The following is a 26,987-nucleotide window of genomic DNA, read 5'->3' on the forward strand; positions in this document are numbered from 1 at the left end:
AGTGCAGGGGGAGAAAGAGGAGTGCAGGGGGAGACAGAAGCCCTCCTCAACACGGAAAGCAGGTGCTATCAGAGAAACAGGATCTTTCCAGGATGACAAAAGCAAGAAGAAAACCAAATAGAAGTACCTCAAGGCACACCATCTGCTTTGCTCAGAAGAGCGATGACAGGGTGGAAATAGGAAAAACCAGCCGGCCACAACTCTTTCCAAATGACCATTTGATTGTCTTCTGCAGGATTTTAAAAAAAGAAAATGCAAATAAGAATTACAATTTCTACTTAGAAAGCCCAGAAGGTAAAAGTAACTGTCTGCAGCCCAAACACCTTCAAGCACTTACAGAGTATCTGACATGCAGGATTGCACTTGTGCTCGGAGGTGGAGCTACCCTGGTGACAAGGCATGTCGCTGTTGTGGCGTAGGCATCCTAATTCTTACATGCAGTTGAAAGCAGTTTCCAGCCTGCAAAGGTGAATGAGAGCTGGCAGATAACAGCAAAGTGATTTTCCTATTCACAAACTCAGGCTCTCACAGATTCATTCATTCAGACGCACTTACTGAGCATCTAGTGGGTACCAGATGCTGTTCTGGGCATGGGCAGAGGAGGTTTGAGCAGGACATTGTCCTATGACCTAAGCATTCCAGGGTAACAATCAAACACTGCTGCTGCCCCTGAGCTGGGGGACAGCAGTGGTCTGGGGTGGTGACGTGTGAAATGACTGTAGCAGTACAGCTTGAGGGGCTGGCGCAGGACTCTCAGGCAGGAAATCACCCACACCTGCCAGCGTCAAAGAGGACTTCAGGCAGGGACATTTGTGCAGTCCTGAAAGATGCACCTGATGTTTGTGAAGGCTGATATGGAGATTGGTCAAACTGAACCTAGCTTAAGAAAAAAGGAGGCGATATCAAGAGCATACAGGAGCCTTTCTGGAACCGTGTCCAGATCCCCAAGGACTGGGGCAGGAGCCCAGTGGCTCTGGGAAGGAAGACAGACTCATCATCAGCCTCTTCGCCTCTCTGATGTTGTTCTTCTCTGCATGATGGCCCCACCCCCTCCCCCATACCAGCCCTCTTTAACCATCCAGAGGAGTAAGGCTCCTCACATCTTCTGAGCTGGCCCCCGTGTGAGTCAGGCACACAGTGGAGACTGGCTCCTTCATGTGTGACCTGAATCCATACTCTTGGCAGAATAAGCCCAGACTGGTCTTCTTGAACTGGATATCCGTTTGAATAAGGCTGCCTTGAGAAATGAAACCAATAGCAGAAGGAGACTGATAGATAGATGGATGACAGGAAGCAGGGTGTGCAAGAGAATTGGCTCACACAGTTAACGAGGTCAAGAAGTCCTCTGACAGGACATCTGCTCTGCTGGAGAACCCAGGAAACCAGCTGCTTGGCTTAGTCTAATTCCAAAGGCCCAAGAACCCAGGCATCCACTAGTTTAAGTCTGGAGTCCAAGGGCCAGGAAACCCAGAGCTGATGCCCAAGAGTAGGTAGGGGAGAGGGGCACCCCAGCTCTGGAAGACAGAGGGCCAATTTCCTGTTCTTTGGCAAATGATCTTTCAATAACCGACACAGGGGAGAAGCAGGGAGGGTTCTGGCTTTACACCAACTCCTCCCTACCCCTCTCTAACTCAGTGGTTCCTGACATTGACCTTTGTTTTTGGACTTTAAGTATTTACTCTGTTCCAATAAGTGTAAGTAATCAATTTTGGAAAGTTACTTTGAATATTTCATTTTTTTATCCGTAGTCAAAATTTACCAGGTTAGGGTTGTTATCATCCACAATCCACAGACAAGGAGAGGAAGTCCCCACCATAGAAACAAATTGTATCAGGCAGCCGTGGAGCCATTGGTGAAGTTAGAATCAGCAGTTAAATCTTCCTGACTGTAAAGGTTGCTTAAGTTACGATAAATGCAAGTGTCACCCCCAAAAAGCCGGTGGTCTAAGAGGCAGGAGAGAGTAAGTGAACAGTGTGGTGACATGCCCAGAAATCCAGCAGACCTGGATTTGAATCCCAGCTCACGTCATTTTCTCTGCAAATGAGTAAATTATTTCCCTTCTCTTGATATTCATTTTCTCATCTTAAAAATATAGAGGTGCTAATAGTACCTCTTTCATAAAATTGCTAGGAGGATTAAATTAAATTGCCAGGTAAACAGTGTTGTTCATTTAATGAGTGCTTTGCTAACTGCCTACTCTATCTGTCCTCTGTAATGTAACACAGGGTGTATCATAAGTGATAAGTGATGTGCTCAAAGCACCTCACCCAAACTAGGTAGGGAGGAGAGTCCTCCTTAGGACACATGCAACCGTGGAGGTATATGCCATCAGTTTCCAGCACCAACAGGGCACTGTAGGCAGGAGGCATTTCTGCAGACAAAGGTGAACCATCTGCATTAGCTCAGCACTCAGGTTGCCAGCCTGAGCAGTTCTGGCTGGTGTTCTCTGGGAAAGAGGCATCACTGGGTGCTAATGTGGTGGGACACTTCCTGCTTGTAGCAGGGGACGCTTGTCACCTTCTGGGTACGAAGCTTACTGCCTGAGGGACCAGAGCACCCTGACCTACAGACCTAGCCATGAAGCATTCTGGAATGGAAAGGTGCCTCTGGAGATCCAGTGGCTGAGTCCACGCAGGGATTCCTTTCAGAGTGGCCCCTCCTGGAGCAGAAAAATCCCCAGAGTTTGGCACCAGCCAATGCTAGGGAGCCCACACCTCCCACTGTGCTTGCTTTGAATGTAACATGGTTTAAAGCAGCATGAACTGGACAGGCCTTGTCAAGAACAACTTGTCATCTCTCAATGAAATCATCAGTGTCTCTAGTCCATAGGAGAAGCAAAGTACCAGAAGTGGACGGATTTTAGCTTCTCGGAGGATGCACGGCTGATGCATGTGGATATTGATGCGCTTGTGTGCCCAGGCAGTCATGCCAAAAATGAAGTTAAATGCTTATCATTGGGACATTGGAATGCTCTCAAAGACCAGCAATGTGCTCGTTCCTATAAAGAGATTTAAATACAAGTGAGAGTTTTAATTTTAAACTGTTAAAAGTTGTAAGAGTATAAGAGCTTTATAGAATACACATAAAGCAGCAAACCCTACACATGGTAGCAAGCTGCAGGTTTGGGATGAAAATGTCTGCAGACTCAGCAGCTCCTCGCCTGGAGACAGAGGCACCCTGGTGTCTACAGGCGTGGCAGATTATGTGACAGTGTATGTGCTAAGGGCTTTGTCCAGGCTTGGCTGGCAGACACGGTGCTATTTCTTACAGCAATAAGAAAGTTCTCCCAAACTATATTTTTTCCCTTAGACTCCGTATCAGTTCATTTGGGCTCCTGTTTTGTCCACTTTGACGCCCTCGGCAATTTCCCCTACCTAGATTAAAATTTCTGATTCAGTCCAGGGAACCAGACAGGGAATCATTGTTATTCATCTTCTTTCTTCTTCCAGCCTTTATCATCCACCAGGCTTTTTTTGCTATGTACTGTCATAGGGAAAAAAACCCTATGTCTATTAATGATGACAAACTCTGTGTGTGTGCATATGCACATGTGTGTGTACGTGTGTGTGCCTACAAGCACATTTGTGTACCCAAACAGTCTCAACCAGGCATTTAAAAGCTCTAACTAATCAAAGCCTGTCGTAAGGGAAAATTTAATGCGGGAGGAAGACTTCGAGCTCTTTAAACAAAGGCAGGGACTGACTGTGCCATGGGATGAACCGAACAAGACAGGAGACTCTGGCAAGTGGACCAACAAACTCGAGACCCAGGGGTGTAAGTGAGTAGTGCTTGTTGGTGGGGCAGTGAGGACAGTGTGCGGTTCATCTTGATTGTCAGCATGGCTGATGGAGGGACTCTCACAGAGGGAACAGGACAGCAAGGCCACTGATAAGCTCACCACTGACTGGGCTATGAGGAGGTGGGGCTAGTGGAGGAAGTGAGTCACCGGGTGTGACCTTGCACACTGTATCTGGTCCCTGGCCCCTTCCTCTCTGGCTGTCTGTCCTCTGCTCCTCCTTCACCATGAAGCAAATAGCTATAGTCCACCACGCCCTTCCACTGTTGAGTTTCTGCCTTGAAGCCAGTCAATCATGGACTGAAATCATGTACCAAAATAAACTGTGCTCTTGCTTTAAGTTGTGGGCATCAGGTATTTTGTTCCAGCAATGGAATGCTTAGAAGGGACAGAAACTACAGCAAGGGGAAGCCATGAAACGTAGGGATGGGGGGGGGGGGCTAGGTGAAGCTGTGTTCTTAGAGATGTAGTGAGAATACATCGCTGTGGTAGACAGGAAGCCCGGATGACAGCAGTTTTCACAACTTCCAAGGGTGCTAGCACTGACCGGGGGATGTGCAGAAGGGACTGGATGAGGGGAGAGTGGGGAAGTGCATAGCCGAGGGAAAAAATGGCCTGCTTGGTAGGGGACGTAGGTGGAGGTGTGCAGCACTCTGAGGTGCACAGGGATGCACTGTTCCTGCGACACTGCCACTTGATTAAAGCTTCCTTGGACTGTGAACTATATTCTAAAGAAAACTTCTATTCCAAATGAGTCAACGGTTTCGTACCTGTCGGTGCCTACACTCTGTTCCGTAATGTATTTTGCCTTTGTTCACCACTCATTTCCTTAATAAGTCTCTCCAGCACTGCCCAGAACCCCAGCCTCCTTGTGGCTTGCTTCTGCTGCAATCTTGCTCGCCATGAACCTTCTGTGTGTCATTTGGGCCTCCTACTGCTTGATGGCCCATTCTCTTTGGTGATGATGATGGTAGGGTCCTTTCATCTTCTCCCAGGCGTTTCTGTGTCCAATTCTGCCTCTAGTTCTCTTTGTTTCCGCTTTTCTATTGTAATCTCCCCTGACCTAGAGTGGTGAGGGGAAGAAATTATTTTACTGGAAACTCCCAGATTCATATGTGACAAAACAAGAACGTATAAAACAAGAATATTTTATAACACAACTGGGGGCTTGTTCTTCATCTTTATTACCCAAAGGGCACTTATGGATTCTAGCTGGTCAGTAGTGTGGAACCCAAGAAATTTCAAAGATTCAAGGTCAGCACTCCAAAAGGTTGTAATGCTACATTTTGATTTGCAGCCCTGACAACTTGTACCCATGTAACAGATCAGAATCTGTTTAGGAGATAAAGGCAGGTTTATCCCTAACTGAAATAGAGGATGTAATAACTGAAAGTCAAATGATGCTGAGAAGCACAGCTTGCCTCTGAGCATCACATACAGGTAACCGGTAGAACATGAAGGGTCCTGGCAGGTCTCAGGTTTGCATGAAAGGACCCCTATGCTTAAAAAAAAAAAAAAAAAAAGAAAGGACCCCTATGCTTATGGAGGGCATTCATTTTGGAGGAGGCATTCGGGCCAGGAGTGTGAACTGCATGAGGAGTGTAGACAGATCTCAGACCTAGGAGGTCCTATTCATTTATTATTATATTTTTAAGTGAAGGTGGTAGCTGTTTTCTAGAGCAGCTATAACATACCACAAGCTGAGTGGCCTAAACAACAGAAATTTCTTTGTTTTGCTTTGGTTCTGGTGACTGAAGACCAAGGTCAAGGTCCGGCAGGATTGTTTTCCCCTAAGGCTTCTCACCCTGACTTGCAGGCAGTGGTCTCTCCCTCTTCTCATGTGGCCGCCCCTCGTGAACACATGGTCCTTGTATCTGTTTATGTGTCTTGATCGCCTCATAATTACTATAGTCAGACTGGGTTAGGCTTCACCCTCATAGCCTTATTTCACCTTAGTCACCCCTTTCAAAGCTCTAACCCCACATACAAACACAGTCTGAGGAACTGGGGGTTAGGATTTCAACCACTGATTTTGCAATAGATAGCCAAAGGTAATCTTTGACAATCATCATTGCTAACATTTATTGAGTACCACTTGCCATTTTTGTAAGCATCTTTCACATATTATTCCATCTCTTCTTCACTGTCACATACTATATAATTAAAGGTTATACAAATTACAAGTCAATTATGAATTACTACCATTTTCCTGAACAGTGGTAAGTTAATTCATCATAATTGTACGGCTGTAGTAATGCCATACCCCAGTCTGTGGCCTCAGGTCCCTGTGATAGAATATGACTTGGACTAATAGGAGAATCATGGTTGCGTGCTTTGATTGTTAGAGGATCTCTGGAAAGCACAAGGCTTCCTTTCTCCATCTATGCTCTCCCCGAATCAGATGATGGGACCACATGAGTGGGCAGACCTCAGCCTGGCATAGAAGTCTTACCCTGGCAGCAGCTTCACACCTCAACAAGCACTATATCTCCTCGGACCATCTTCAACTAATTCATCAAAATTAAGATCTGTAGCTCACACAGATCCATAGTGTGCACTGGGGAGTCCCTCGGGAAACTGCTGAGTGTTGGTACCAGACCTTCTCATTGAATCCAGCTAGCAGCTGTGCAGAGGTTGTTCTTACTCGTGTTTACCTGCAAGGAAACCAAAATAGACCTAGCCACATCCCTGGGTACCACCATTCCCTGTGTGACCTTGAGCCTGATGACCTCGCTGGGTAGGTCTCACTGGCCTTACCTCCTAGTTTGACTGTTCCTTATGACTAATGACAGTCATCAGCACTTAGGCCTGCAAGAGCCCAGCACTGATGCCCCACCCAGCACACGCTCCATACTGGGTAAACTTCTTCTGGGGTTCGCAGCCTACACATTCCACAAGTGAACTCACTTCTATGGAGTTTCTATTCTTGCTATGCTCTCCGAACAGTCTCCTTCTGCAGGGTCACCTACAAAGAGCTCGCAGTTTGCACATGGGTAGAGCTGCCCCTGTGGTGTGAATCAGCCAACTGTGGCATGATTGCAACTTCCAGGCAAGCCGTCCTCAGCAGCTCTGGGCCACCCTGCCAGCTCAAAGTGAGAGAGCCAGGCACTTGGTTGAAGAGTGACGCTGAGCTTTCTGTCTCTTCTCTGTCTTTACAGGAGGCTCTGTCGGTGGTGAGCGACGACCAGTCCCTCTTTGACTCAGCCTACGGAGCGGCGGCCCATCTGCCCAAGGCCGACATGACCGCTTCGGGGAGTCCTGACTATGGGCAGCCCCACAAAATCAATCCTCTCCCACCGCAGCAGGAATGGATCAATCAGCCAGTGAGGGTCAACGTCAAGAGGGAGTATGACCACATGAATGGATCGAGGTAAGCCTGCCAGGCTGTGCAGGGCTGGGGGAAACTCCAGACGCAGTTCAAACCCACATCACCGAGTCACATAGACCCCTCCTAAATGGCTGCTGGCAAAAAGAGCTGTGATGCCAGATCAAGGAGTTCATGTTGGTCCCTAGAGAGGTGGGGCAAGAGGGCCGGAAGCCCACCTTCACAAGTCTAGACACAGCCACCAAGGGCCAGGTTCAATTCAGGGCTGAGACTTTACACACTCAGCAAACTGTTTGGGGTCTGGCCAAGCTCAGGCCCAGCCTCCCTTGGGGATAATTTAGCAGTGAGATTCTCTTCCCTGTGCAGCTGAAGATCCTTAACCTGTGTAAGTGGGTCTCATTAGAGCAAAGATGAGCAAACTGAGTATCTAGCAAAGGCAGAGAAAGACAAATGTGTGGAGGAGCTAACTGCCAGCGAGGAGGCACCACACCCGGAAAGTATGCATGAAAATATTAGGAAAGGGATCCAAAGCAAGTGAGATTTTGCCTAAGAAATAATGAGAGGACAAACCAGGGAGATAAAAACCACAGAAGCAAGGAAGAGCCCAGCCTCATGGCCAGGTAGCCCAGGTCTGAGGTCCTGCCTCTGCATTTTGCAAATTAACCAACTCCCTCTGAGTGCCAGCTTCCTCCCGCCAAAACCAGGGCTGATTCACTTCTTCCCTGGTTTGTTAATTCTGGTACTGCAGGGAAAGGGACCCAGCACACTGTCTAGGACTCAGGAGGTGCTCAAGAGCAATGATGATCAAGATGGATGTAGGCTCGAAAGAGAGAAAACATTGCTCATTTATTACCTGATAATTTCCTATAGGTAGGGACAGAAAATTCAGAAAAGTAAGTCAAGGCTAAGATACTACATAAAGTTATGAACTAGGCTGAAGATACTGATTAAGGAAATTATAAAAGGATAGATATATTAGTAACATATCACAGAGGTAATTCACGGGGCTGAGGTGAATACATAGTGAAGTGTGGGGTAAGAATCGGAGAAGACTGGAGCCTGGACGCTTTGGTGAAGGGTGGCATCGTTAGCAGCCTTAGGAGGGTGGGAGATGAAACGCTTTGGGGCGGGACATCCCTGTTCCCTGAGCTTCACTGCCAGCAACTAGCCCAACATCCAGATAAAAATGTCTACTAGGAAACCAAAACGCAGATAATATTTTGGGGTGGGGATTTAGGTTTGGGAACATCTTCAAGGGTTTAATTGTGTACATGAAGAGTTGGCAAAAGTGGACCAGAAAGAGAAGGGATCAGGGAAGAAGGGGGGGGGGGCTGGGCAGGAGGAGAGCTTCGCCTCAGCAGCTGCTTCATATCTGCCTGTAGGAACCCCCACCCTGCCCCTGCCCCACTAACCAAAGCCAGGGACTGGGGCCCTTATCATCTTCCCAGATTCCGGGGTTACAGGGAAGCTCAGAGGTTCTGAGCCAGGGGTCCCCCCAATGGATTTCTTTCCATAGAAAGAATTGTGATGCTGTGGTAGTTCCTAACGGTCGCACAGTACATGCTCATGGAATGTTCATGAAATGTTTTTCCATGTTCTTTTACCTCTTGCCCTCCACCACTCTCCTCAGAGGTGGATAATGTCGCTCCCTTATTACCTGGAAAGGCTCCCTGGACTTTGATAGGAAGGTGTTCTGTCTAAGGATTCAGAGGAAGCAGTGTTGACACTTGTCCCAGGTTTTCCGGTATCCCTAGGTATCTTTCAGGTATCCATAGGTATCTTCCTGCCCTCCCTCTCTGCCTGTACTTGTGTTTTTACAGCATGATCTCATTTTTGCTGACACCTACCAATGAGCAAGCTTGCTCAACAGGGGCTTCCAAGTTGCCCTGGCGACAAGGAGCTCTCGATGCTGGTCTCAAATCTAGATTGCTCTGGTCTGTTGTAACCTGCATCTGAGCTCTGCTCCCCACCCCAAGCCAGCGCCCCCACCTCCACCAGGCTGTTCTAGTGACAACAGCAGTTCTGTGGTCTTCCTGAGTCCAGTGATGGCAAACCTTTGGCATGCATGCCACAGCAGGCTGTTTGTACCACTGAAAAATCTAAAAGGTTCACCATCACTACATGTTTGCTCTCCAGCAAACAGCCAGAATCATCCTTTCAAAATACATAACCCTCTTGCTCAAAACCCCTCCATGGCTCAGGACAAAACTTACAGTCCTACCACACTGCCCACATCCTGCGCAGCTCCTCCCCAGCTTACCTCTGCCCCAACTCCAGCCACACAAGATTGGCTACTTCTGGACTCCCAAGCACACTCCTGTCTCTCAGTGTCCTCCTCCAGGTTCCTTCCTTTGGCACGTTCCCACACTGTCTAACCACATGACCGTACTTCATGCATGTCACCTGTTTCCCGAACATCACCTCTTCAGAGGCCTTTCCTGATCACCCCATCTGACACGGCACCCCCTCACCACTCTTCATCTGGCCAGAATTGTTTCCTTGTGTTCTCCTCACCTCCCCCATTAAGATGTGGGAAGAGCTTTTGAACAGTGACGGATACTCCATGAATCGGAGTTAAATAAATAACTGAACAAATCTATAATGGAACAGACTCAAAGGTGGAGTTGTTTATATACAGCATATAGAAACAGGTTGAGAATCCTGCATCTGAATTGATGAGGACTGGAGATATCTTCTATGTTAGATTTTTTCAAATTTTGGAATATTTCCATACATATAATGACACATCTTGGGGATGAGACCCAAGTCTAAACATAGAATTCATTTATATTTCCCGTACCTCTTATACACATAGGCTGAAGTAATTCACTATAATATTTTTAATGAACCTATGTTTTGATGGCAATGGGTTGGCACTCAGTTTTAGGTTTTAGAGCATTTCTGATCTTACATTTTCAAGGTAGGCATGCTCAACTTATAATTCGTGAAAAACTGGGACAGAGACCCTGCTCCGTGAAGCCTGGATTGGTGGTCAGCCAATGGGCTCCCTCCACCCCTCTCCTCATCCAGAGAAGCCTCGAGCACTTAGGATACTAATCCCAGCCAAAGTGGGATGCTCCGGGGAGATAGCTACTTCAAAACCCTCTTGCCAGCTCAAGCCTGGCTCTGGACATCCCAGAGGCCAGTTAAGGAGGACTGTCTGGATGCATCTGGGAGCCAACAACATTTACCTGGCTCTGGCTGCTAAAAAGTAGCCTCTGTTTCCCGTTCAGTCATCGGGTCTCTGGACATCTGCAGATGACAAAGTAGGTCCACAAAGGTTGAAGTGTCCTAACCTATTCCAGGGAAAACAAAGATGGCCCAGTGGACTCAGAGTTAAGAAGGTGAGGCAAACCAGTGTCCAGCACATTACAAATATTCTCTAGTGTCTGACGTCATCTGGACTGTGCAGAGAGGGGAGCAAGAATTTTTAGAAAGATGCTTTTGCTGAACATGGAACCACATCAGACTCTACTATTTAATAATGCAAAAAGAAATGACATGAAGAAATAAATGCCAAGTTATTTAAAACTCATCCTAAACACTGTGTTTCTTCTGTCTCCTGAGTATTACTAATGAGTGCACTTTGCTACTTCTGTATGAGGTGATTGTTTCCAAAGGGCAAATTCACCATAACACAAAAGGTAGCCAAGGCTGTTTTAATGGTCCCTAACTTCCAATGAAAAAACCAAAGCAGGGTACATAACTTGGGGTCTTCTGGATCCTGGGACCTATGCTGTCCAATGCAAGAGCCACCAATCCCAAGTTGCTACCCAGCACTGGAAATGTGGCCAACTCCAATCAACACTGCTCTCCCTGTAAAATGCGCCCTGAATGCAGAAAACTTAACATAAGAAGAAGAAGAAGAAAAAAGTAAAACACCTGTTGATTATTGACTATACCAAAATGGTCTCATTTCCTTTATTAAATTAAAATGCCCACATATTTCAAAGTACTATTAAAATTCATTTCTTTTGTTTTGCATTTTAGAAGTGCAGCTACTAGAAACTTTACAATGATCCATGTCTCACAGTCATGACTCACGATCTACTTTGACTGGACACAGCCAGGCCAGAAAGGCTTGGACCGCCTCGTGACTGACAGTGCATTCACACCATAATCTTTGGTAAACATGGGTCTGAGTTACTTCGTGGTGCTTACTGGCGGCTCCCTAGATATTTGTGTCTCTGGTAGGAACTAGGCATTCCGGGTGCCTGAAGCTTCCTTTGCTTTTGATTCCAGCAGCAAGCCCTCTGGGGCAGGGCAAAGGGTCAAGTAGAGAGACCAAGGTCTGAGGAGCTCAGAGCAAGTGTGCTTGTGCTACGGGAGGTTTGCACTCCCTCTTCCCATCTTCCTGTTGTGGTCGAATCTGGTAGGCAGGGCTGCCCGTGAAACAACACGGCCCATAGGTTCTGTGCTGGATGTAGACTTCAGCAACTTGATGCAAGTTGCGGTCTGCAAATAACTCTCAGCTGCATCCTGTCTCAACCACGAGGACTGGGGCAAGCATCCCATGAAAGCAAGAATGATCAGTTTATAGCGGAGAAACACAGAACTTGCCTGGCATTCAGGACCTGAGCTCCGACTCACCCTACCCAATGCTCCCTGCCAACAGCATGGCAACTGCTTGCAGGGCAGTGGACTCACATTCCACTCAAAGAGACCGGCTCTGTGCACCCTGTAATTTGTGCCTCTCCCTGAATGCCTCTGTTTAGCACCTTCTCTGATCCCCATGTACTGAAGCAATCAGTAGGAAATTCGCCACATGTCACCTTGGGGGACTCTTACTCAGAATTCTGGGGACATCTTGATCCAGTATGCTTGGAGGTGAAAACAACAAACAGCTTTGGGTGAGGGTTTCATTATGGTTTTTCTTTCCTTGAAATATGCTTTCATTACATTTACTTTGCAAACACAAAAGAAGTCACATCTATGCGTGGATCCTATATAAATCCAAAAGGCAACACAGACTGCATAATTGTACAGTATGCTTGCTGTATGGACAATCAGTGGATTGTGCAGTATTGTACAGTATGCTTGTTGTATGGACAATCAGTGGATCAGTGGATTGGTGCTGGTGCAACTCTGGCTTGGGTAGCCCTCTAACCTGCTGGTAGCTGTGTGAGTGTTGCATGTCCCTGGATGGTTTGCCTGGGCTGAAGATTTGTGAATCTGAAGATATATCTTGAGTTCCATTGCTCTGAGTTAAGTGGGAGATTACAGAAGATATTTGTATAATCTGAACAGGTAACTTTTGGGAGAAATCTGTTAACCAAACTTCAAGGCTTGACACCTTCTTTTAAATTGCCTAAAGATTTCAAGGCATTTTTAAAAATCATTAGCCCAGTCTATTTTCCCCCCATGGACCAGGGGCTGAATGCAGGGGTATGCTATCCCTGAGCTGTATCCCCTGCCCATGTTCTATTTTATTTTGAGACACTTTTTGTTACATAGCCCAGGCAATCCTGGGACTTGCAATCCTGCCTCAGCCTCCCCAGTAGCTGGTTATACAGGCCTGGCCACTGCACCCAGCCTAACAGTCTTTTTAAAGCAATGCTTGAACACAGAAAAATAGAAGCAGAGGAGTAAAAGCTTCTATCCAAGGGTGACAGAGCCCTCACTGTGTTTGCGTGAACAGCAGCGCTGTGGTTTCCCTGAGATTAAGATGCTCTGAGTTACATTCTGGAGCCACTACCTCCTGCCTGCTCTATTGTGGCAACCCCAGGCCCTCCTGTCACCTGCCCCAGTGCTATCAGCTGCTTGTGGGCCCCAACCTCTTGCAAGCTGCAAGTGCGCGTCTCAATACAAATTAGCTGCAGTGGAGACATGCTGAATGGCAAAAGCTCCCCCCACGGTGTCCCCCTTCCCCTCCCTCTTGTTTTCATCAAGTCCTCTTCATAGGCGCCAGCTGCCTCATTAAGGAGCATTTTCCGTGCTGGGCTTCACCTGTGCCCACCCCTGAGCCCATGGCCTCGCTCTCTGGCTGAGGTCGAAGAGTGGAGGCGAGGCTGGCGGCCAGCACAGAGTTACGCGTCCCTCCTTCCTCCCTAGCGGCCGAAGCACTGCTCCAGGGTAGGGGTCTGGACTTCTCTCTAAGGACTCCCCTTTGTAGGTCCTAGCACAGAAGTGTGGGACCAGAAACACGACAGCCTGGCTGGGGAGCAGGTGTGTGCAAGACCAGAGCAGAGAAAGAGGAGGGAACAGCTAGGACCTCCGTGGGTTGGAGTGAGCAGGCAGATTCCACCCCAGGACAGCCCACAAAGGCCATCTGCCCAGCTGGAGAACCACGTGAAGCCCACTCCTCTGTCCCCCACCAACAGCACGGAGGCCCCTCTCCGTATCAGAACCTGCATCAGGCAGGCTTCCCAAATGTCTTGTCTTTTCAAATATCTTTCCACCTGGTATCCAGAACGGACCCTGGCACCTGGAACTGTGACACAGATCGTCCCCTATTAAGGGTCACTTCGCTGACGTGGTTCCCAGGTCCTGACTTCCGGGCGTGTCAAGGGCAGTTTTGCATTCAGAAATTCCCACAGGTCCAGCTGATGTGAAAACGTGTTTCAAGACTCACCTCCCCGATATCTGTAATGGGGAGACTGCGTGGAGTGGGCAGCTCCCCTCTCTCCCGCCAGCCCCTGCCCACAGGTCTGCTCTGGGTGCCTCACGACTGTGTGCTGCTCAGCCCCACCCTTTCCCACAGAGCTTCCTCTAGCCAATCACAGCCTTGCGGTCCTGGCTGCAGGCCAACTTAATCCTCCAGACTCCTCTGACACTTGGATGGTTTCACAACTCAGAAAGGCTACCAGACAGTAGTGCGGTGTGTGTATGACCATGTGTGCAAGGGCCTCTCCGTGCCTGTGTGGAGAGTGTGCACACACATGTGGTAGGTAATGGATATGTACAGATATGCCTGTGTGTATAAGATGCATGCAGGTGGTAGACTGCTGTGCACATGTCTATCGTGTGTGATGAAGTGTGTGCATGCCTGTAGGTGTGTGAGGATGTCTGTGTATTTGTTTTGTGGAGTGCACATGCATAGGTATATGGTGAGCCATAGATGTACATGGGTGTGTATTGTGGTGGAGTATATGTGCATGCACATGGACAAAAGTCACATACACATCTGTATGCGTGTGTGTATGTGTGTGTGTGTGTGTCATCTATAGTGGAATAAGTGCATTTGTGGGGGAAAGTGCTTGTTCGAGTGTAGAGGTGTTTGCATTACACATGTATGTCTTATGTGGTGTGGTGTGCACGTATGTGTTCATATGTGTGTTGGAGTCTGTTGGCGCGTGTGCACATTCACATTGTGTCCGTGTGTTACGTGTGGTGCAGTATGTGTGTGTGTTTCTTGCGCGTGGTGCAGAGTGGGTGTTCGTGCGCATGCGCGCAGATGCGTGCAGACACGCGGTTAGCCGCAAGCAGGCGGGGCGGGCGTGCGTGGCCAGCCCGGCGCAGACAGAGGCTCCGGATCTGACTAGGGCTGCTTCATCTCCGGCCAAGTCCTTCGGCAGCAGAAGCCAAAGGGCCAAGCGCTGGTGAAAAGCCCTGATGTGCTACTGCCTCCCTGCACTGCCATGGGGACATTAAACCGTCAGCAATCTGGGACTCTGACGGCTGGTTCTTGGTTCTCTGCCTGGAAAAACAGTAGGCGCATAGTAAAACCTTAAATTCTAACATGTGTAAGTTATACATCTTATTTTCATTTTCAGGCCATGTTCCCCTCTGTAAGACATCAGGAAAAAATTACCGTCTGACTTCTAATATCTCAGTGGAGCATTTATCTCCCAGCTATGATAAGTGATCTTCAATATTTTTTTCCTTTCAGATTAAGAAACAAATTCATTTAATTTTCTTTATTGAATGTGCTCGGGCCTCCCCACCCTGCCTGAGTCCTGACAAGCGCAGAGTTCCCTCTCCTCTCAGCGGTGACTGTTCCCCTGCTGTGCGGATGGGTGGGTCCCTCGCTGGCGTGGCTCTGCTCCTGAGGGCCTCTCGGTGGTTTGTTTCTGCCCACGGCAGAGTGACAGAGGGCAGCGGCCAGGCCTCTGGAATGTCCGGAGAGGTTGGCGGTGCAGAGCTGGAAGGTTGTAATCTGAACCTTATCTGACCTCCCTACTCTCCAGGCCTGGTTTGGAGCTCTCTGGAGAACTGGCCGGCTCCCAGGCTGGAGAGTGGATGCTTCCTGCTCTGTGTAACTGTGGCAGCAGCCACTGCAGGCCCTTGGGGGGTCTCCTTCGCCCCTGCTCCCAAACTGAGCAGGAACTCAGCAGGGCAAAATGGCACTGCCCCGGGACATGCTTTGAAGCCCCTGAAGCTGCCCTGAGCGAGATGTAGGGTATTCTGTCTGCCCCGTCTGGAGCACTAGACGACCACAAAGGTGTTTCAACCCAGCTTGCCAGTTGGTTGCTCAATCACCAATATTGCAAAATACCAGTTGCTAATTGGGGTGTGTCATTTGAGACCACGGAGGGTGATTTTCTGTCTCCTTTGTGTCATTCTATGTTACATCTTCTGTGTACTCCGTGGTCAGAGCTACAAAATATTTCAAGGGTCAGTCCTCCTACCACACTGAAATTTCTGTATTCTTTTCCTCCTTTCCTGCTTTGTACAAGAGGGCTTTGGGGGCTTTGATGGAGAAGCTTAACACTATGTACCTGTATCCTAAGTCTGTTTTATTTTTTCAGTGCTGGGGATTAAACCATGCTAGGCAGGTGCTTCACCACTGAGCTGCACCCCCAGCTTCCATCCACCTTTACTAGTGGTCACCCCACCTATTTCCTTAACCATGAAAAAGGGATAGTAACACGTGCTGTGCCCATCTGTGAGGGTTACTAGGAGATTCAAATACAACAAACAGCATGTGACGAATACACTCCTATCCCGCTGAGAAAACATTTTCTTCCCGGGTAAGGCGCCATGTACAGTACTGGAGGTTAAGCAAAAGGTAGTGACAGCATGGCAAGAAATAGCATCTCGAGGGAGGGCCAGCTAACCGTCACACAGTGCGATAGCCCTGTACCCAAGGCTGACCCCCAGTGCTGTGCTGCTGTAGAGAAGGTGATCTAGTGGCAGAGACAAGCAAATAGGCACAGTCATCTGGCAATCCCTGGGGTAGGTGGGGTGGGTTGCAGAGCCATACATCCAGAGAAATTTCCTGAAGAGCTGCCAAACAGTTTCAGTCCCACAATTACAGGATCGGGTTGGGATTTGCAGAAAACGCTGCTGGCAGCATGGCAGGTAGCAGCAGAGCTTCGTCCTCATGGCCATCCTCATCATTGCGCCAGGTGGGGCAGTGGCTCCCTGGCCTGCCTGTCTGAGGCTGGCGGCTACAGTGCTGACCCTCTGCGCTTTGTCTTCTCTCATTCCAGGGAGTCTCCAGTGGACTGCAGCGTGAGCAAATGCAGCAAGCTCGTGGGCACAGGCGAGTCCAACCCCATGAACTACAACAGCTACATGGATGAGAAGAACGGCCCTCCTCCCCCCAACATGACCACCAACGAGCGCAGAGTTATCGTGCCTGCAGGTACACTGGGAACCAGGCTCCCTGGCTGCCATTCACATCACCGTGGGTGAATGTGTGTGTGTGTGTGCGCGCGCGCGCGCATGCATGCGTGCACACAGGCACACATGCAAATACACACATGCAAATACACAGGCATTCAAGCATGTACAGTGAAAGGGTGGGCCCATCAGGGGACCATCCTAACCTTCCCTGGTACTTGATCTTTATGGAAATGCAAAACTGGGGCAGCTGTTCATCTCCCCTGACACCCTAATGGCCATCTCAGAAAGGGTCATGAACATCCCCAAAACTTTACGCTGCAGACTCCAGGTGACCAGCTCTCAAACGGAGCATGACGAAGACAACTATGTCAGTGGCCTGGTCCCCTGCAGCCAGGCTGCTCCAGGGAGCAGAGGTGAGGTAGCCGCCACCCTAAAGGAATCCTATGAACTCCCAGAGCTAGCTGTCTCTGGCTTCCAGGAGGAGACCAGCTGCTGGTGTCTGCCTTTCCCTTCAGGCATGTGCTTCCTGGCATCTGCTGGGTTCCACCTTTCCAAAATTACAGCCAGTGCTTTCAGTTTTAAAATAGAAATAACTATATTTAACAAATGGAACGCCTCCATGTGTGTGCCTCCATGTATTATGTCATTATGTAAAAATAGCCTCTTTTTCCTAGGTAATAGTGCTTTTGGTTACAGAAAATAAAACCATTGTTCAATCCTTCAGTCCGTTGGCCGGACACTCTGCCCCGCTAGCATCAGCAAGCCGGGCTGCCTGAGCAAAAACAGTCTGAGACCTGCCCTGTGCAGAGGGATGCCAGGGGGAAGGACAAGAATGTCCAGATCTCAAACAAAGCGAATTACAGGGCAGAGACCAAAACTAATCCTAGCTTCACCAAAGAGGCTAACTCTTGCCGTTTGTCCAAGTGTAAATAAGGTTGTGTTTTAAAACAGGGGATTAGACTTCTCTGGAAAGTAATCCTGAGGAGCTTGTTCCTCCATCCAAAGGCTGGTTTTGCACAGGCCCTGTGTATTTTTTCCATGGGAAGCTACAGCTCAGCTTCCTCTAGGACTCCAGCCACCCACAGAGGTTTCTGGGCTCCACACAGTGTGGCAAAGATTTGTAAGTGTGGGGGGTGGTGAGGCAGGAGAGGAGGTGCATGTCGGAATTGCTCTGCACCCCGTAGGACTTGCAGCTGCTCACCTTCCTTCTTCACCAAGTGGAGTGGCTTACAGAAGAATGCTTGGAGTGCTTTCCCAGGGCCAGGCATCACACAGATCACTTTCTCTACATTACATGGCTTACAGCGTTGAAGCCTGGTCTCCTGTCTCCTTCTGGGAAGCCAGGTGGTGCTGGGCAGCACAGGTGCATCTTCTGCTAACACACACACACACACACACACACACACACACACACACACACACACAGTAAAACAGTACTAATGCTAAGGCAGTGGGAAACTGTGCTCCCCAGGCAAAGCCGGCATCTCCAGACCCTTGCTCCTCTGGATCACACCTTCCCACTGGCCCCTGCTTCAGCATAATAGCTGCTAGCACAGAAAGGAGATCTGGAGGGGCCAGAGCATCCAGGGGCCATAGACGGACTCTGAGCCAAGTTGCTGGCACTGTTGTTGAGACAGCACATGGAGAGAAAGCAGAAGGGACCAGGCTCCTCAGGTGACCCTCTCATCCTTAAACAGTGTTAAAACGCTTTCAAAGAGAATAGCAGAATGTCAGGCTTTGAGGGGCCAAGGGAACCATAGCAGTAATGATTGAAAGCAGTACAAATTCATATCAAACTGTTTTCAAAGCACTTCAGTTAATGAATTTATAAGCTACAGATTTGCCTTGCTATTTACCACTGGAGGGACCTTCAAGCAGGATCCTCAGACATTTTTGCTTCCCCCAGGTCAGCCTCCTGGACATAAGGGAAAGTCTCACTTAGACAAAGTTCACAAATCAAGGCAATAAAACATCCATGGAACAACTGATTGAATTTATGATGGGATTTTTCGGACAAGTAAAAATGAGAGCCCTAGTTAATCATCAGTTCCATGTTCAGATGGGAAGAAACTAGAACTAAATCATCCAGGAAATACATTTGGAAGAGTTCAGCATGATCCAGAATGGAAGATTTTATAATTCATTGTGCTGTACAGGGAGAGGAATGATATTGTGATAGAGCCCAAAGCAAGGCAGGAAACAATAAAATAAATAAAACTTAGGGTACAAAACTGAATTTGAGGCCTTGGATGGTAAAAGTGAGGAATTTGGAAAAGCAAAGGATGAAATAACTATGTCATCCAACTCTGTCCAGGACATTTTTCTTTAGAATTCTGAAATGGTACAAATGTATTTCCACTTACCAGTAGTCCATGCCTAATTGCTTCTGGAGAGTGAAAGAATAAAACTAAACAAGAAATTTATCTGGAAAAGAGGAACACATAGTTGCACCAGGAAGCTTTGAAGGAACTTTGGGTTTTTGGAGCAAGGTCTTTGACATTCACAGGTGAGTTCAGGCAGTGTCCGGAGAAAGCAAGAAGAGAGGAGGGACTTCAGGGAACCTTCCTCTTCCACTGAGTTCTGACTTCAGGAAGAATCCTGGCTTGGATTCTTGCTAGCAGGGGGTCTTTGCACTAGAGATTAAACTTTCAAGACTCTGGTCTCCATCAATAAAATGATAATAACAAAACCATTTCACAGGATTTCCCTAATAAGGAAAATGAGCCATGTGGAGGAGCTTGCACACAGTAGGCCCTATAATCCTGGCTACCATCCCCCTCTCTGTGCCTCCCTCAACGTCTCAAGGCTCCTCTTAGATCTGCTGTCTTTTTCCAGCTCCTCCACTTTCGTCAAAATACAGCAGCCAATCTCATGCGTGGACAGAGCCGGGCACTTGGTAAAGTAGACCCAGCCCCTGCCAGATTGTTTCCTGACAAGCAGGATGAGACTGAGAACACAGACCAGCAAGCGCAGTCATCAGGAGACCTGAGGAAAAGCTCTGGGGCATTCATAGGCCTGTGGCATCTGTAGGATGGGAGCGACACAGAGACCTGTTTCCTTTCTCACCCCCACCCCTAGTCATTGCAACCTGGGTCCTGTTTTTGCCAAGAGACTTCACAGACAGATGAAAGAGAGGGTGAGCTGGTGAAGGGGAGCACAAATATTCTTGCCAAAGAAGGATGTCAAACAGAACAGGCCGGATAGAATCTGGGAGCTAATACCTGCCTTGTATTAAGATAAGTCTCTCCTCCAGGAAGCCTTGTAGGATTCTCCAGCTTCTCAGCCAGCACACCTTGAACTAGCATCACAAAACACAGCATCTTCTTGCCGCTTCTCTATCTAAATGTTTGGTGGCAATGGGTATTTCCTAAGGCTAGAGCCCCGCAGATGTTTTTTATGGCAAGCATCTTTAGGGGTTCATTTGGACCTGCTAATGACTGGTTGCCAGTTAAAGACATGGGTTCCAGGCTGTGACAGTGTACACCCCACCCTTACCCTTGGCTGAAGAGAGCTATGAGGGCCTTGTGGTAGAGACCTACACTGTTCAGGTTACTCACAGCCAAAGAAGTTTCCTGTGTCCTGGACAGTTCCTCACCTTTGAGTGTTTATAGAGGATGACCTGGTAGAGATTTCAACACAACTATCCCCAGAAAGAAAAGCCAGATTGGACGGATGTCAAAGACTATCAACACCACTTGTCAGTCCCCTGAAGGATCTGTGTTCTTTCTTGAAAGTATTCATATTTGTAAAATATAGATGGTTTCCCTTTTCAGAGACACTGGTCTGTGGGTCTGTGGGATTCTGTTTATTGTAATTTTGGTGCCACCATTGCACAGGGAGAGGTTTCAGTGACCTTCTGAAAGTCTTACAGAGGATCTGATCAGGGTCCACAGTGAGGCAGTGAAGAACCTTCCTGGGGTGCTGAGTGCTTCAGATAGCACCAAATGCCAGGCAGCCAGATGGGATGTTCTGGAGAAACCACCTGGATAGGAACTGGGAGAGGGAGAGAGAGATGGAAAGGGAGAGAGAAACGAGGAGAGAGATGGGGGAAGAAGAGAGAGAGAGAGCACAAAAGAAGGAAGGAAGAAAGGGAGAAACACAGGAAAGAAAGACACAGACACGTGAGAGAGAGGGAGAGTACAAGAAAGGGAAGGAAAGAGAGATGAAGGGATGGGAGAGGAGAGTAAAGAGGGAATGAATGGAGGAAGGAGGAAAGGGAACTCAGGGGTGAGGAAAAGGAGGGCGGGAAAGGAGCGGAGGAGAGAGGTGAGGAGGGAAGAGGAGGGGAGGATGGAGGCAGAGGAGGGAGGATGGAGGCAGAGGAGGGAGGATGGAGGCAGAGGAGGGGAGGATGGAGGCAGAGGAGGGAGGAAAGGGCGCCCGGCTGCAGAGGAGGCGCAGCTGCTGACCTGTCCTGTCCTGTCCTCTGCAGACCCCACTCTCTGGACACAAGAGCACGTGCGGCAGTGGCTGGAGTGGGCGATAAAGGAGTACGGCTTGATGGAGATCGACAGCTCCTTCTTCCAGAACATGGACGGCAAGGAGCTGTGTAAGATGAGCAAGGAGGACTTTCTCCGAGCCACCTCCCTCTACAACACGGAAGTGCTGCTCTCACACCTCAGTTACCTCAGGGAAAGTAAGTACGGCCCAGCGCCCGGGCAGGCGGGCGGGCGGAAGCTCTGCAAATCTCTCTGGGCACCCGGGTCTGGGTCCCAGGTGCCACCTGAGGCAGAAGCCAAGGAGCTCGGGCCGTAACCTTGTCAAGGTCATGGGGGCTTCTGTGAAACCCACCGCGGCGTGAGATCCAACCCAAGCTGTCTAAGGAAGCAAAAAGACAGAGGAGAAAAAGTAGGGAGTGTGAGCTGGGGCTGGAGGAGCTCCCAAAGGCTGATCCGTGAGATCCACTTTCTGGAAACCCTTTCTGCCTATAAATACACAGAGACAATGCTTTGCTTGGGGTTCTCCTAAGACGCAACTTAAAGGTCCTACAGCAAACTCTTGGTTCATTGATTTAGGATGTATATCTTTGAAAACTGATAAACTTTCTTTTATCTTGAAGTCATGTGGGTCCTTCTGACTTCTGCCTTGTGGCATGTGGGACATTTTTCTTGCCTCCGAGACATAATGCCTGACGCTACAATGTGAAGGAGGAGAGGTTTATTTTGGTTCACTGTTTCTGAAGCTCCAGGCCGAGGTGGACTGGTTCAAATGCAGAAACAGGCTCATGGTGGAAGGGCTGCCATGGAGGAAATCTGTTCTCAGGATGACAGCCAAGAAGCAGAGCACAAAAAGGGAGGGGCCGGGGGCAGACACACCCTTCCAGGTGACATCCAGAGACTTGTGTCTACTCAGGCCCCACAGCCTAATGCACACTGGGCTTTTAAACTCATTCGTAGATGAATCCCCTGATGAGTATAGCACCCCATGACCCAGTCACCATCCCAAAGCCACACCTAGAGGACATAAGAGCTTTGGAGGATGTTCTGGATCTAAACCGTAACCCAGGCAGAGTAGCTAAGGCCACTGGTGTATTGGATCTTCTGGAAGCTCCCCCCACCCCACCCCAGTGTAGCCTCCAAAACAGAGAGAACTTCAGAAGGGAGCTGCTTTCTCCAATATGAATCTCCTTAACACCAAGCACCCAGAGAATGGAGGTGGAATTCCTGGGGCCAGTGGTATCCTAAGACAGATGCGGCAGGTTCAGGACACAGTGTTTGCTCAGTGGCCAAAGCTCAGCCAGGAGGCTGTTCTGCAAGGGTGAAGTTTGGGAAGAAGCTTGTGATTGTAAGTCTCCTGGACTCTGGGTTGATTCACCCCTCATTTGCTTTCCTTTACCCAGTGGACCTTTAACTCGCCACCTTTCAGTCCACTGCAGAGGGGGAGGGGAAGACACACTGGCTGGAAAAACTAAAAATCAAAACAGGCCTTCAGAAGTCTCTGCCCGTGCCCCGGGCTATCCAGTCACTTCTCCGAGGTGTCTAGTGACCAGCAGGACACAGCGGTTGGTGCAGCGCCTGCTAGCCCAGAGCAGTGACCTCATGTCTGACTCCTGTTGCAGTATAAGGTCACCCCCAGAAAGAACGGTTTCATAAAGGGGGTCAGTTCCACCCAGCTTCCCGAGTGTTGTATGATTAGCATTTTCTAATCTGTATTCTCAGGCTTCAAGGGTTTGTAGGTGGCAAAAATCAAGTTCTTCGAGCAGAATTCTGCAATGATCTGGGCAAGATAGGAGCAGTGGTGGGACACAAAGGATGGGACTGCAGACCAGCAAAGCGAAATGTGAGCCACGCCGCTGTTTCTGCTGCTTCCAGAGTCATCTGTGGCAGGGAGTGGAGGGGCCTGGCACCCTTTTATTTCTTCCTAGGAGAGGAGAGTCAGCAGGGCGGATGTACTCTGAATAGCTAGAGGGCACAATAATTTTGGGCTCTGCGGTACATGTCCTTGCTGGGAGGATATTCAAGTGCTTTGATAAGGCAGAAACCTGTTTAGGCCACATGACCCACAGGTCCAGCTCTCTGACCTGTCCATGAACAGCCTTGTCCACCTACATTTCTTATCACCAAAAAACCTGAGAAATAGGCACCAAAGTGAGATCAACACCTGCTGTTCAAAATCCCCAGCATGTGCTAAGGTCCTGGGGATGCCAAGTCAATGTCCTGGCAAGGGCAGGTGGCCACATGTGCAGCAGTCATGGAGATGGGGAAAGGCAGAGTTTGACATTTTGGAGGCATAATGGCAGGAAGAGTGTGCATGTAGTGTTTCTTTCTAAGAATACATATAGATTAAGAAAGATGCCCCAACACAATCAAAACGTGAAGTTACCAGAAAGAGGGTTAGTGGATCTGATTTCCAGAGTTGAGAGGAGGTGTCTGTGGAAGACCTTTGAAAGTGCAGGACAGATTACCAACTCCAGAGGACAGTTGGTGACAGCAGTGCATCTATATGATGCAAAGTAGCTGTGACAATAAAATGATTATGGGGAAAAAACATAAAACTTGTTTATGATACAAGTCAGGGTGGGAAAGGCTCACTTTATAGAAGGTGGTCTGTGCATTGACAGAGAAACCGTGTCTGCCTGCCAAAATGAAATTTCAAATAGTTGTGTTCAGTCAGAAACGAAAATCTTGCCCCACATAATGCTGTAACATGGCATCTTGAGCAATATAGATTTAAAAGATCCAAAGGGGTTTCTTCCTGATTGCTGCTGCTTTTCAGCTGTGGTTTAGGTGCAGGTTCCTTCCTCCAGGTCTGGGTCAGATGGTGGGGGCTGCCAGGTCACCTGCTGGAGCCCAGGCACAGCTGACATCCAGCTCACTGGCTGCCCACAGCATTCTTGTATGTCATGGAGGGGGCCCAGTGCTTGGGGAAACAGTCCTAATTTTGTGCTTTATCATCTCGTGCATTTGTTAGGGTTAGGAACGGGCCACAGGCATTTCCTTGGATGAGCGCCCCTCAGCACAGATGTGGGAAGGAGCTCAGTGAAGGAAAATCAGTAGAGGAGACCTGAGGATCGGAGCCTGGGCATGGATTGTCATAAGTCAGTAAGGTCACACTGAGTGCCATTTCCGCAGTCTAATCTTTTTGGAGTGTAGTAGCAAAAAGAATAGCTTTAGGCTACCACGTTCTGGCACCCAATGTTCATCTTCTTTTTTATTTTTATTTACTTATTTATTTAGCTTGAGATAGGCTCTCACTCTATAGTTCAGTCTGGTCTTGAAGTCACCGCATAGCTCAGGCTGGCTTCAAACTCACGGTGAGTCTCGTGCTTTGCCTCCGGAGCGCTAGATTATAGGGGTTCATCACCACGCTCCAAGGCCAAGTGTACACTTTCACAAGAGGCATTCTGGTTCTCTGGAGCTATATTTTCAAATCACAAATGCCAAATTTTAAATTTAGAAATGTATTTTTGGTGGGGCTTGGTGGCACATGCCTGTAATCCTAGCACTCAGGAGGCTGAGGCAGGAGGATTGAGGCAAGTTCAAGGCCAGCCTGAGGCACAGAGTGAGTCCAAGGCCAGCCTGAACAGCATAGCGAGACCCTATCTCAAAAAGAAAAAAGCGGGGAGGCATACTTTTTAGGGCAGGAAGCCGCATTCAGTTTCCCTGTGTGCCCTGCATGATGGCCAGGCGTTCTGGGAGGCAGCTGGCCTGCAGTTCCTAACCTGGGCATCTTGGCCACACTGAGTGGCCGTATAACGTGGAATTGGAGGAGGACTGAGAGCCTGGGTCTGGCCAGGGCGCCTGTGTTTCTCGGGTCATTTTGAAGCTCCAGGCAGCTTCCTCTCCAGATGTCATTCCCTCAACACAGACAGACGCCCCCTTGTGGGCACCGCTCTGAGAACTCCATAATCCCCATTTCAAAGCTGATGCCACTGAGGCCTGGCATCCTTTAGAAAGCAGCTCCAAAGTGTCCACTCAGAGAAAAGCTTCTGCTTTGGCACCAGCCAGCGGCCTGTTCCCCAGCCCCGCACTGTGGTGCAGCCAAGAGTAGACCTGTGCCTGGGCTGTCACCCCTTCTCCACTTCAGTTCCTGCCTCACCCTCACCCCCACCCCACCCGGGGCCTCTCCGCAGGGGCCCAGCCGCCTCCCCTCCTGCTGGAGCTGTTCTATGTGTCAAGCTGTAGAAACTGTCTAAAATCTTTCCCGTGGCCTCTTGGAAAGAGGCAGAGTAAGCCAAATCTTTCCCCATTCTCACAGCCCGCACCCCCAGTGCAGGGCCCAGGTGGCAGCCTGGCCAGAGCCACTCTCAGAAAGCCACCAGGCCGAAGCCTTGCTTGCTGCGGGGAACGGGATTGGCTGCTTTGAGAGGAGACCACGCGGACCTCATGGCTGTCCCCATGTCCCCTGCTGGCAGTTCAGCCTCAGGCCACTGGGGGGAGTTGGCGAGGTCCAGGAGCCCAGAAGCTCCTGGCAGATACAGTAGGAAGAAGGGTTGTTATTTGTTGCATTTTATAAATGAATTGAGTTTATGGGTCCATCTGGGACTTTCAAATTGTGGCGAATCCAGAAAATGACATAAATTGTGTGACAGGGAGACCATAGAAAAAGGTATCTGTCTTGATTCCCATTTTTAATTTAAACTTAATGGAAAACACATTTTGGGTTTCAAAGTCTTCCCACCTGCAACCTCAGAGGGTCAGGCGGAGGTGATGGGCTTAGCCCTTGACGCTGGCGAAGCACTGTGTTATCCCTCCTGCCCGACCAGAGTTTGACCGGGAACGGAGGCGGAGATGCCAGCAGGACAAAAGGGCAGACAGCCCTGGACTCGGTAGCCAGCCAGGCCTGTTGTTTAGAGTGCAGACCCTCCCTCCACCACTCAGCTGGAGCTATTGAGCGCTGCGAGGGGGAGAAAGGGCCAGGGCTCAATGGGCTGACTGTGAGGGGCGCTGTGGGCTCTATGGTAACAGCGAGGCTGAGACAAAGCCATTGGCACCCGGACTCTCGTCTGCCCTGTTCCAGGTGCCCCAGAAGAAAAGCAAGCCCAGGGTGCTGCCCCACCTGCAGGCCACCACCGGGCCTGCTCATGTCTCCTTTCTGACCCTAGACACTGTGTCCTATGACAAGCAGGAGCGTGATGGAAATCACATTTCCCTCATGCTATGGAAAAGCCATTCCACTCATCACAGCACACAAGGTGCCACCCCAAAGTAGACACACACCTGCATGTAGATACACCACATACACACTTATACATGCAGGCATGCTACACAAGTACTTACAGAGAGAAAGGCTTTCACTGAAGTATCACATGAGAATTACAAAAATTCTCATAATGGGTGAATTATCACAAAACATAGGCAGTCTCTCAGTAAGCACAGCTCCTGGGCCAGGGAGTGGAATAGAGGAAGTGTCTGCACGATTTCATCACTGCCTGGCCCTCTGCCTCCAGGTAACACCACCCTGCCTCCCAGCACTGCGGTGCAGTTTGCCTGTGTATCTATCTAGCGTGGAGGTCACAGAGGACACGAAGGGGATCTTGCCTCCTGTACCTTCTGGCTGTGTGACATGGGCAATGACCTGACTTCTCTGCATGCTGATCTTCTCATCTGTGACACAGGGTGGCTTTGGCTCCTGCAAGGAGAATGCCAGAGAACCGAACAAAAGTGTCTGACAACGCAAGAGGCCCGAGAGCAATGGCTCTCCATCCTCACCCCCACCACCACTGTAGCCAGCTGACTCTGGTGTCATGAAGCACCAGGAGCTCAGGGCCACTAGACCACCTCAGGGCTAGCCCCTAGGGATCTTCAAAGTAGGAGGAGGAAATCCAGAGCCACTGAGCAGGAGGTGGGATTCCAGGAAGGACTGTGGTACAGCAGAACAAGCTATGTTAAGAAAAGAATGGTCATGAGTTTGGGGGTG

General features: G+C 49.1%; 1 protein-coding gene across 3 annotated transcripts in view; it reads left to right on the top strand.

The window, feature by feature from the left end:
- Window positions 1-26,987, top strand: part of Fli1 (Fli-1 proto-oncogene, ETS transcription factor) — a 114,059-nt gene that overhangs the window by 56,120 nt on the left and 30,952 nt on the right. For all 3 annotated transcript variants that reach the window (XM_013155621.3, XM_063256056.1, XM_063256055.1), the window contains 3 exons: window positions 6,955-7,166; window positions 16,493-16,647; window positions 21,061-21,264. In XM_013155621.3, coding sequence (XP_013011075.1) covers window positions 7,036-7,166; window positions 16,493-16,647; window positions 21,061-21,264 — 490 coding nt within the window. In that variant the 5' untranslated portion in view covers window positions 6,955-7,035. The remainder of the gene's footprint in view (window positions 1-6,954; window positions 7,167-16,492; window positions 16,648-21,060; window positions 21,265-26,987) is intronic.

The sequence above is a fragment of the Cavia porcellus genome, unplaced genomic scaffold (genome assembly GCF_034190915.1).
Source record: "Cavia porcellus strain 051 isolate PalLab524CR breed Dunkin Hartley unplaced genomic scaffold, mCavPor4.1 scaffold_9, whole genome shotgun sequence".
NCBI classification, from domain to species: domain Eukaryota; kingdom Metazoa; phylum Chordata; class Mammalia; order Rodentia; family Caviidae; genus Cavia; species Cavia porcellus.